This window comes from Lynx rufus, unplaced genomic scaffold, assembly GCF_022079265.1.
Source record: "Lynx rufus isolate CCGP_SWC_20201006 ecotype Redwood Valley unplaced genomic scaffold, mLynRuf1.p SCAF_8, whole genome shotgun sequence".
Taxonomy (NCBI): domain Eukaryota; kingdom Metazoa; phylum Chordata; class Mammalia; order Carnivora; family Felidae; genus Lynx; species Lynx rufus.
This window is the reverse complement of record NW_025814896.1, coordinates 36,557,773-36,569,701: the sequence shown is the minus strand read 5'-3', so window position 1 is coordinate 36,569,701 and position 11,929 is coordinate 36,557,773. Positions and strand designations below refer to the sequence as shown.

Here is an 11,929-nt window from a genome sequence, read left to right as displayed (position 1 = left end):
CCCTCAGCCCCTCCCCAAACCTGAGCAGACCCCAGTGTGTCCGTCGCCCTCCCCCACTCGGTTTCCCCTAGCCTCCGCCCTGGCACGGTTTGTAAGGGAAGCTGCCAGCCCTCCGGGACTTCGCAGACTTGGATCGGGGAGGGGGTGGGGCGCGACCGAGGCTTCCCCTCGAATCTGCGGCAAGCCTGGCTCCGGGAAAGTTTTTCAAAGTTCCCAGCAGCGCCTGCCCAGGTCGCCTCCGCCGGGCGAGCAGACGGCGGCAAGCACGCCAGCCTCGCCGCCGCCGCCGCCGCCTCTGCCACTACTGCTGCCAGCAACGCGCTCTGGGCGGCTCGCTTGCTCGCGGGAAGCGGGCCGGGCTCCCGGCGGGCAGGCCCTCCTCCTGGGGCAAAAGCCGCAGCTGACGCAGGCGGCTTGGAAGGCGGAAGCTGTCCCGCTCCGACCGCTCAGGCAGCGCCGCGGCGCCTACACCTGGGGCCTCCACCGGCGGGCACAGGCGCCCGACCCGAGGAGTCCGAGGGGGCTCGTGGCCATCTACATGGCCCTGCGCGTCCCTGAGCAGCGGGCCCTACCAAGTTCCTCGCCGCACCCTGCCCCCCTTCCCGCCTGGTCCAAAGATCCTGAGGATGAGGGTGTGCGCTGGGCCCTGCGACGTCTAGGTCTTATCACGCGTCGCTAAGCCCCCCAGCCCCTTCCAAGTTCCTCCCAGTACTCCCCCTCCCCATCAACCGGAGGGAAGGGGCGTGTCTTTCGCACGACACACCCCCTCATGAATATTAATAAGCGCGCATGCGCCAGCCCCGCGCGCTGGGTAGAGGTGGCCAGCCCGGGCCGCTGCTCTCAGACGGGCTCTCCGAGTCCCTCTCCGAGAGTCGGGCGGGCACGCGTCATTGTGTTACCTGCGGCCGGCCCGCGAGCTGGGCTCGTTTTTTTTTTTTTTCTCCCCTCCCTCTCTCCTTTCTAAGCAGCTGATCTGAAAGGGAATAAAAGGCTGCGCATAATCATAATAATAAAAGAAGGGGAGCGCGAGAGAAGGAAAGAAAGCCGGGAGGTGGAAGAGGAGGGGGAGCGCCTCAAAGAAGCGATCAGAATAATAAAAGGAGGCCGGGCCCTTTGCCTTCTGGAACGCGCCGCTCTTGAAAGAGCTTTTGAAAAGTGGTGTTGTTTTCCAGTCGTGCATGCTCCAATCGGCGGAGTATATTAGAGCCGGGACGCGGCGGCCGCAGGGGCAGCGGCGACGGCAGCACCGGCGGCAGCACCGGTCGGAGCACCAGCGCGAGCAGCAGCGGCGGCGTCCCGAGTGCCCGCGGCGCGCGGCGCAGCGATGCGGTCCCCACGGACGCGCGGCCGGCCCGGGCGCCCCCTGAGCCTCCTGCTCGCCCTGCTCTGCGCCCTGCGAGCCAAGGTAGGAGCCCGCCGGGCCTCCCTCCCGGCCCGCCCTCTCCTTTTCCTCGCAGCGCCCTGGACGCCTGCGGTTGGGCGCCTGGAACGGGCTCGGGAGCCCTCGGGCGTTCGGCTTCCCCGCCGGGTCCCTGCGCCTGAAAGGCTGCACCAGGGCTGGGGGAGCCTCCGGCCTCCTAAATGTATCCTGCGGCGGGGCAGGGGGCTGCGTTCTCACCGCTCTTCTCCCCGGGGGCAGTCGTCGGATTTCTCCTGCACTCGTGCATTTTTTGTACGGGAATCACGTCTAGTCCTTGCGCTCAGTTTTGCAAAATTATTTTCACTTGGCGCTGAGGGCTCGTCGGGGCGGGCGGGGAGGGAGTCGCTACTTCCACCCTCGAAGAAAACAACTTTCCCCTGCGCTGACCTCCCTCCCTCCCTCGCCGGCAGGTGTGCGGGGCCTCCGGCCAGTTCGAATTGGAGATCCTGTCCATGCAGAACGTGAACGGGGAGCTGCAGAACGGGAACTGCTGCGGCGGCGTCCGGAACCCGGGGGACCGCAAGTGCTCCCACGACGAGTGTGACACGTATTTCAAAGTGTGCCTCAAGGAGTACCAGTCCCGCGTCACGGCCGGGGGGCCCTGCAGCTTCGGCTCGGGCTCCACTCCTGTCATCGGGGGCAACACCTTCAATCTCAAGGCCAGTCGTGGCAACGAACGCAACCGCATCGTGCTGCCTTTCAGTTTCGCGTGGCCGGTGAGTGGGCTACGCGGTGAGGGAGGCCCGCCGAGGTCCGTACCCACGCGCCTCTCTCTTGCGAGAGGAATTTAAAGGACCTTGGCTTGAAACTCCGAGCTAACTGGAAAAGTCTGGTGGGGTGGGGTGTTGGGCAGCCGAGACTATATAGTTACTTATCAGCAGGCCCTATCTTCGTGGCTTTTTTGCTAAGCGCCCAAAAGTGGGGAGCCCACAGAGGTTTGTGGGGCAAAGCTCCCAGGAAGTCTGGTTTAAACTTGCAACTAACGCGAAGGCCCTAGAGTGACCCCGCCCCGAGCTAGGAGTTCATTATAGATGATCTTTGCTTAACCAATTAAACCTGATGCGCCATGGAAGGCGACGCGGCGCAGTTCTGGCCTTCGAACGCCGTCCAAATCGGCACCCTCCCCTTTCTCGTGAGCGGCTGGGAGGGCGGGCGTGTCCTTCCTGGAGGGTGTGGGGGAGCCCGTTTCCCGCTGCTCCCCGGGAGATTTGGGGCGTGCGGGGACGCGCTCTGGGCTGAATGTAAGGGGTCGGGGGCGGCTGCCGCAGAGACGGGTGGGGGGTTGGGGGGTGTCTCCAAGCCGCGGGCTGTGAACCCGAGAGCCTCCGCCCCCTGCCGGCCCCTTCCTGCCCTCGCCCCCGCGCGGTGTAGCCGTTGTGGCCTCACTTCCAGCGGTTCCCGGGCTCTGGAACCAGCTGTGTTTGCAAACTTCCCGGGGAAGGGCGGGGGTACGCCCTCGTCCGGCGGGCGCCCGGCCCCCGCTAGCCTCTGGGGGCGTGTCAAGGCCTGGAAGTGGGGGGGCCTGTTAGAGGCGGCCGCTGAGTGCGCGAGTGCGTGGACCCCCGCCCCGGTGCAGCTAGGCCAGCCAGCCGTCTCTGCAACGAGGCCCTTGCAACATCCCAAATTGGGTAGAAGGAAGATGAGTGTGATTGCAGAAGGGGAGGAAAGGGGAAAATGCTCGTGCTCTCTGCTCAGCTCCTGCTGTCCGGGAGGTGTGGCTCATCGCCAGGACTGGGGCTTGGCCTAGTCTGTGAGGGTGGGTGGCGAGGTGGAGTGGGGGAGGGGAGGGGAGCGGTGCTCAATGCCCAGGGGAATACTCTCCACCACGTGCTGTCTTGGGGTGCACTCTGCTGCCTCCTACCCGCAGGCTGGGGCTGTGATTCGCATCCCTGGGAGGGGATGGAAAGGGAGGGTACTTTGGTGAATGCGTGCCGGTGTGTGGGTGTATCTTGGGGTGGCTCTCAAGGCCCACATTTCCTGGAGCTGGCGTTATAAAGTGCCCTCTGCCATGGGTGAGATAAGACAGTTATCAGAAACATGCCATTAAAAGGGGCTTATAAAAACCTGTGGTATGTGGAGTTCTCTGAGAACCGAGGGCCGCCTCGTCTGTTGCCGGATTTCAATTTTACAAAGAGTGTTTATCTTGTTTGTTAATCCCCTACTAGGGAGAACTTTAAAGAGGCTGGCCATTTTCTAATCTGACTGGGTCCAAGTTAACTGTGAATACCGACCGCCCTTGAACTTGTGTTTGGAGTTTAGGGGGAAGGGGCCTGCAGGTGGTTCCACCCTCCTGAGGATCAGTCCGGAGCCCCTTGCGTTTCACAAGACCATAAAAGGAATCTTATTAGTGATGTGGAAAAGCTGCAGGCCTGGCTGAGGCTCACTTTGGAGAGTAGGGTCAGAGGACCGCTTGGATGAGAACAAGGAGCCTTGCTCCCCCACGCCTAGCTTTGGAAAGTGACCTAGGTGTGTGTCTGTCCCCATTTGACACTTGGCAGAGCCCTAGATGGGGAATGAGCAGGAAGCCGTGTGTGGGGCAGGGAGACGATTGATTTGCTGGTGCTCTTCTGTGGTTTCAGGGCCCACGGGTCACCAACCATGAAATAGACTCTCGGCTTTTCTAGAATGGGGAGAACGCTGGGGCTACACTGAGTGTGGTTCTTTTGAAGTTGGGCCAAGTGCATGTATCACTCATAAATGAGTCTCCACCCTGCCCCCCTAAAAGGCCTGCTGTGAAACATAAGCTTTACTTCCCAAGAGAAAGTGGAGTTTAGGTGTATTGTTTTAGTTTATTTTCCTGAGTGTGGTTGGAGAAACACCACAGTCTGTAACTTTCAAGAATGATTCCAGGGTGAGTGTTAAGTGAAGTGAAAGCACTTAGGTATTGACGTAGTTAGTGCAGCTTCGTTCAGTTTGGCAATTAAATATTAATAAGCATGTCTATCTAGAACTGACTTTCTTGAATAGGTAAAAACTGAACTTGGTACAAAATTCAATATGGAAAGACAATATGGTCTTTAAAAAAAAAAAAAAAAAAACCCGCCTTGGACTTCCAGCCACTTGAGCCCCTGACCCTACAATTAGTTACTGTCCACATGGGTCCTCCCAAATGTGTGGACAGTGGGAGAATCCTGGTTCGTGGTGCACAGTAGGTCAGTTTGGAAGGTGGTGTAATTCATATCTTTTGTTTGGGATTATGACCCCAATCAAATAACTGTTCGTGCTCTAGAGAGGAAGAAGAGGAAATAATTTGGCCACATTTGAAATCTAGTCCACATTCCAGTGTCCATGTGGGAGGCTCTGTAGAGGTGGGCCTGCCCATCGGATAGTATCTGATTATGTTCCATTTGATGTCTGCTGCCCCAGCTCCAGGCCTGTGGTTCTCATCTGTGGCTTCTAATCCCCGTTCCAGTGCTGCTCACAGGGTCTTGACTTGAAGCAACTGGCCTGATTTATGACCCTCCAATCAGGGGGACCTAGTGATAAGAACATACATTATGGAAGGTAGTTGGGCTCAACGGGAAGTGATTTGGGAATAACCATTTATAAATCAATGAAATGGTTAGGTCGTGCCTCCCCCAAATTAGTGCTGAATCCCAGTGGTACCTGCTTAATAAGAATACATTAATGAAGTTACTACTAACCAGCCCCAAAAGGTTTTTAGGAACTCCAGAACCCCAGTTCGCTGTATTGATCCATTGCAGACCCTGCAGTGAACTGAATCTAGAGAAACTTTGGGGGAAGTGGTTGAGATGTCTGTTCCTTTGGCGTCCTATTTAAATGCCATTGACAGTGATAAAAGCCTTGCTGGGAGCAGCTGAATTTTTCAGGAAAATCCAATGAAGTGTGTTTCTTGCATACCAGAGTGATGCCAACTTTGGTCTCCTTTATACTTAAGGCCTGATTGAGTAACTGCCAGGGGTTTGGGTAAATCAGATGTCACAAGGTTAATCACAGAATGTAATTGACAGTGTCCTTGCCTTTATGCCCTCTGTTGTGTTTCCTGGACCCTGAGCCTCTGTAAGTGTGGTGTGGACACGCAGAAGGTGGAGGGATGGGGTTCTCATTTGAACTGGCTCCTTTCTACAGCCAGTGTGTGCAACCCATGTGGCCATATCATGCATGCATGCATGCATGCAAACGACACATGTGAGTATAAGGGCTTGGAGCAAGGGATTTCCTTATGTGGAGAAAACCTCTTCTGCTCCCAGACACCTATGTCAAAGTGATGAAATGACAGGTCTGTATTGCAAAACCAGGCTTGGGGGAAAGAGCTGCACTCACTTTGTGCTAAGTGTCTTCAGAGTGGCTGCTCCCCACATGAAATCCTTCTGCAAGGTACTTGGTTTTTAATTTTTTTTTCTTTTCTAGGTGTAAACTTCTCTGTGTTTTCTTCCTCCTTGTTGTGTTGTTTCTTAGCAACTTATTCAAACCTCCAATACTTATAGGAGTTTGCAGCCCACCAACTCCACACCCATAATTCTACAGGGACTCCAAACATTTGTAGAGAACAGTGAAGCTTTTGGGACCAAGGCTGTTGGGGAGCTGGATGGATAAGGAGGAGTGGCAGCAGCCACTTTCAGGCATGTCCTCTCCCTGGAATCAGTGCTCTGAATACTGCGTAAAATCTTTATAGCGAAGAGTGGTAAGGGACCCTTTGGATAGAAGGCATGTGGAAGGTTTAGCTTGGTGGACAAAATGTTGTTCATGAAAAAATGAAGCCAAGGCAACAAAGATCATGTTCCTGATCTGAAAACAAGAATGTAAACAGAGGCCTTGACTGGGTTCATAGCAGCCACCAGCCCATTGTAAAGGCCAGAACTTGGTTCCAATGTCAGGCTTTTCAAGATTAGTTACAATGTAAGAATGCATAATATCTGGATGTGCATACAATGAGCATGATAATCCATAAAAGCAAATGTTCCTGAGCATTCCCCCCACCTTGGTAAACTTCTATAAGCATGTTCCTTCCCCTACATATTAACTCCCTAGGTTAGGTTCTGAGCTGAGAGAAGTGACACTTGGTTCCAGCTTTTAAATATACTTAAAAAAAAAAACAAAAAACAAAAAACAGAACAGAATAAGTTGAACCAATTTTTCAACTTGAGGAAGATGTGTTAGGATGTGATGATTCTCATGTTTTCTAGAATGGTAGCAGAGGCGGGGATAGGGTTTTGCATTCAGAAATGTTCCACCTTTCTCTTGGCTCGTGATGCTGAGTGGCTGTGTTGTGATTTCCTTGCTGGTTTCTGATCATTGCATGGACTGCCCTGCCCCTGTGGCCCTTGTTTTTACGGGGCCGGCGACATTTGTCACTGGTGTGGTGCATGTGCAGGGAAGAAATTGTGCAGCATGGCTCCCAGTGGTTAAAAGTGGTACAGTAAATAGTCCAACATTCAGAGTCCTCTACCAGCTCAGCCCAGTTTTTGTGCACTTTTGGTAAATAAGTAGAAAGGCTTCTTGTTCAGGCTTGCTCTGTGTGAACCGGACGGTTGTGCTTGGCTGGTTTCTCGGTATTCTATCTATTAACCTCGCCACCCTTTTGTAACTGGTGCATTTAATTATCAGTGGGATGCTTTTCAAACAGGTAAGGGTAATGATGGGAAAGGGGGTGGGGGCATCTCATTGAGCCTCTCCAATCTGGATATGAGCTTTGGGGCCCACTCGGTGAGTCTTTGAGGTGGGCTTTCATGAGAAAATCGCCCTTTGTAACCAGATCGGACTCTATTGAAATGTCAAGCGCTGCACACTGAATTGCTGTCTATGGCTGAAGTTGTCTTGGCTTGGATGCTGTGGGGAAGTTGTCCTTTCTTCAGGCCCTCCCCTCACCACCGCCCTGTGACACGTGAATTTTTCGTGCGAGCGTGCGTGTGCCCACACATGCGATCTCTGAAGCCTTTATTTGGTATGTTTGTGACTGGAATATTTTATACTGTGGCCACCCAGACGCAGGCAGGACAATAGTGTGGCCGAATTGACTGAAATGAGGATTACAGAGAATAATGCGGCCTCTCCAAAAATACTGCTAATACAGGGCCTGCGACAGGAAGCGACAGTTGAGTCAGCAGAGTACAGGGCCCCAGACAAACCCGGGGGCCGACTGACTCGCACAATGGCCCCCTGGGCACATCGGGCATTCCCAGGGTGTGCGCTCCTCGGCCGCCTGTCGCGGTGGCCTGGGGTTTTGGACGCCGCACGCGTGCCGTTTGGATGGCGGTTTGTTTGTGTCCGTCAGCTTGGCAGGAATGGAAGCAGCCTCTTCTCAGGGCTTGGTTTGGCTGCCGCTGTTGCCAGGAAAAGGAAGCTCCCAGCTGCCAACACAATTACCTTTGTTTCTTACATCCCCCTTCTTAATGTGGCAATTAAGTGCTTACCACTCTGCCCGGTGCCAAGGTAACCACCGAGGAGTCAGATGGGCGCAGAACACAGCCCTCCCGCAGCCACGGTGCCCGGGGCGGGAAGAGGCCCTTGGGATCCTGGGATGCCTTGGGATTTCGAAGTTGGGGCCCTCCTTTAGGTAAAAGGCTGTGGAAGTCCTTCTGAAAGCTGGCTGTCCCTCTTTCCTGCTGCAAGAGAATAAGAACCAGCCACTGTTGCCAGCATCCCCTGGGCCTGGAGGTGGGAAGGGGCACAGGCCCAGGCTGAAGTTGTGTTAGCTGCCCATCCCTCCTGCTTTGCCCCCCGGCTGTTGTTCTGGGGAGATTGAAGAGAAGAGATGAAAGCAAGGGGATTCTTCTAGTCTTACTTTTGTAGTTTGAAACCAAGAAAAATCCCGGTATTTGCTATTTGTGATTCTCGTGGGTGGTATTTTCATAGGAGCTTGAGTCGGAACACTTGCCCATCATCTGGCCTGGCACCCCCTCCCCGAGCCATTGGTGGGGGATGCCCAGTGAGTTGGCCTCCGCTGTTGGGGGGAGGGGGTCAGATTTGCAGTGACAAATTGGGCGTGACAAGATCATAGCAGATTGCATCTGATTTTTGGCCTGGTACTGGCTTCATAGGATGGTATAAAGTGTGTGCGTGGTCTGGATCTTGGAGTCTGGAAGTATATTCTGGGATGTACAGAGGTCAAGCGTGGGCCTGGGAAAAATTAAAGTTCCTAGCAAGTAATAATCATTACCAAATTATCTTGATTGTTGATCTATAGTGTGGGGATGGAGTGGGAGGTAAGAGGGCCTCCTAATAGGGGCCTTGGAGGGAATCCTTTCTTCTGAAGGCTGGGTGGGAGGAATCCTCGTGCTCCAGGAGGTGAGGCCCAGAACCATAAGTCCTTCTCCGAAACCAGAAAGAGAGATGGCCCAGGGCTTTTTCTTTCTTTTTTGGCAAGGCCTTGTTGCCAGTGCTGCAGCCCCCAGCCCAAACCCCATGTCTACGACCAAGAAGGCAGTTCACGGAAGATAAGGACACTCCCTGTCCAGAACTCTGTGCCACCCAACCCTCAGGGTTGCGTGGTGTTGGTCAGCAACTCCTGAGGTCTCACCAGTTCTGGTGAGGATGAGCCAGGTACACAGCTTGGTCTTCCAGGTTCTTGTGCAAGTTTGAAGGATGCTGCCTTCTTTGAGCATTCATTAAGCAGGGTTAAGACTGTCATGCCAGCTCAGTCCCGGCACGCCTTCTCCTTTCTGTGGGGTTTGTGGATGTTAGGTGTTTAGTGCTTGTGCAAGTCTGTCAGAAATGTGGATATCAATGCATTTAATCAGGATTAATTACAACAATACGTGGAAGTGTAGAACGTGGGTCTCAACATGGCCAGCAAACGAAGGGCTTAATTATACAGAATACACATCTGGCCTCATTTGGATTTGGCTCTCACCTCCAATCAGTAGAGAAATGTAATTTCTTGCTGCTCTCAGGGAAGAGTCCTGTAATTTGTAGGAAGTCCCAGGAAACTTAGAGGCTGTAAATAAGATGTAACTTTGACTAATAAAATATTAACGATGACAACAATGAATTTGGACCCGTGGCCACCAAACAGGAGAGGGCTGGGTATGTGCCCCGGCTTGCCTGGTTTTGCTTGCTTTTCAGAGCATTTTCCCACAGTTATCAGTGAACGAAATGGAATCCGGCTCTGCTTTGAGTATGAAACATATTTCGGCTGAATTCCAAAGCAGGGTCTATCACAAGATATTTTTATATTCAGAGACGGCATGCTGTGTCTCTGAGCAGTAAGCTTGTCTAGAGTTATGAATGAAGCTCTTTTTTTTTTTTTTTCCCTCTCGTGTTCCATTTTTGCCTTCACCTTGTGGGTGCCTTCTCATGGTGGCTGTGTGTCTGGTGGCACGGGATTATTTGAGAAATGCACACTATTTCCGATGCATTGGTATCTGACAGTGACAGCTCAGGGACACGGAGGAAGGGCTCATGTGCTCCCCCCAACCCCCATCTATTTCTTCAGCTTCAAGATAGCAGGTTTATTTAAACCCTGCTGTTTTGTGAGACTGACCTCATTCTAAATTACAAATGAAGATTTGAGTAAAAGCGGGAATTTGCTAATGGCTTGGATTTGGGGGGGAGGTAGAATTCTGAGATAAACCTGGAAGATAAAAGGTGCCTTCAGTATAATAGCTGGCATCCTGCCAGTGTCCAGGGAATTTGTTTAGTTAGTGGACTCTGATTATTCCTGGAATGTTAGATCTTATTGACAGATAAGTCCGTCAATAGCTATAACCCATGGGTGTGTGATTATTTCTCCCTTTTGTACTCTGGTCCCCAGAGTCTGCCCCCTAAACACCCCAAGTTAGGTCACTGCCTTTGTCTTAGTCTCTTTGCACCTACCCCCTCCTGCTTCCTAGAGTCACCTGATACTTGTGGGAGCCGAGATGGTCTCACACAGACAGGGCTTTCAAAGGGGTTCTGAAAAGGAAAAGGGGGCCTCCCTAGGGACTGCCCCACCAGGGCCCAAAGTGTAACCTTAGCAATAGCCAGCCCTCCTCACTGGATGAGGGGGCCTCCCCTCCCCCGGTACAAATACCTGGTTAGGTTAGCTTAGAATAAATTCTTTGTGTGTTTTTCTCATGCACTGGAGTTAGGGTCTGGAAAGTTTTGGAAAACCGTATAGCATTCACATATAGGGAGGTGGTATTTCCTCATGATGACTTTGGGCTGCTTGCGTACAATGGGCCTGACTGACCACTGTGGGCCCCCACCAGGTGAAAGCATCAACCTGAGGGTGGGTGCCAGGGAGGGGAGTTGGGTGACCTCCATTCCACAGCAAACAGAGTTGTCACTTTGGCTTTGTGGTTCTGTTTGGCAGAGTGTGTGGGGAGGCCAAGCAAGGTAGACATTTGGGCCCTGACCTCTATTTCTGAATACTAAGCTGTTGTTTATCTGTGTTGCAGAGGTCCTACACTTTGCTCGTGGAGGCGTGGGATTCCAGCAATGACACTCTCCGTAAGTATCACAGCAAGGGGCTTTTCTCTGGGTGCGTCTTTGTGGAAGCACAGTGCTTAGAGTACAGCAGTGTCAGAGCTGAATCTATCTCCTGAATGCTTCAGAGGACTTGTACCACTCCCTGCCGTCTGCCCCCTGTGTCCCTACCCCAGGGCCCATACTCCAGAGCAAACTGCTCCATGGAGTCTTTTCCATAACCTTCCCAGAACGTTCGCTTGGAACATTAAGTGGCCAGGACAGATTCCCTGTTAACTCAGTCCCTGACTAAGGGACCTAGATTATCGTTGGGATAGAGATCTTAATGGTTTTACAACGTTAAAACCTTGTAGACTGCTAAAGGATCAAAGTGGTGACTTTTTAAAAGTCCATTTAAACTTTAAGTGAGTGTTTAATCTCTCATCGGAAAGATAAAGCCTGCGGAGGTGGCGCTGGGCTCTAAATCTAAAGGCCGACCTTGAATTTCACTTGGTGGGCAGGTGAGCTTCTAGGCAGTCAGGGTTTCTTTCCCACACTGTGCACCACAGACCTTTCATTGAAGTGGAATCCCAGAGCCTCACAGGTACCACACCTGCCTGGCCCCTTCTGAAAGATGACTGTTTCAGTGCAGGCTGCTTTTTCAGAGCTTCGAGGGGTGGCTTTTGGTGGGGAAGTCACTGAGGCTGTGTCTGGAACTGGCAGCAGCCTGGCTTATAAAGTGTAGTCTTTGCTCCTTACATGTAACTTAAAAGTGTTTTCTCTCACCTGCAGTAACTGTGCATTCCGTTTTTGCTGGGAGGATCGTCCTGGGAAAATGTGATTCACGTTGAAATCCCTTAGTCTGCGCGGGAGGAAGGGTTGATCCAACATTTTGTCTTTGCCCTCCATTCTCTGAATGTCTCATCCCTTTTGCTTCTCTAACTCACCCTTTCTTTGTGGTTTTTTTTCTTTTGTTTGTTTTATTTGGGTTTTTTTGTTTGTTTTTGCTGCTGCTAATATTTCCCCTCATTTTCTCATCATGGGTTTTTTTTTTTGTTTTTTTTTTTTTTTTAATTGAATCTGAGAATGGTGCATGCCCAGAGTGGGCACATTGGAGGCTTGATACCTGCTAGGCTGCTTCAGGCTGCATATGGCTTGTTGGGC

The 11,929-nt window shown here is 52.5% G+C and overlaps 1 protein-coding gene across 1 annotated transcript in view; it reads left to right on the top strand.

The window, feature by feature from the left end:
- The first annotated feature begins 789 nt into the window (after positions 1–789).
- Positions 790–11,929, top strand: part of JAG1 (jagged canonical Notch ligand 1) — a 36,078-nt gene continuing 24,938 nt past the window's right edge. The window contains exons 1-5 of the mRNA XM_047069169.1: positions 790–908; positions 1,173–1,405; positions 1,458–1,672; positions 1,831–2,136; positions 10,759–10,810. Coding sequence (XP_046925125.1) covers positions 790–908; positions 1,173–1,405; positions 1,458–1,672; positions 1,831–2,136; positions 10,759–10,810 — 925 coding nt within the window. The remainder of the gene's footprint in view (positions 909–1,172; positions 1,406–1,457; positions 1,673–1,830; positions 2,137–10,758; positions 10,811–11,929) is intronic.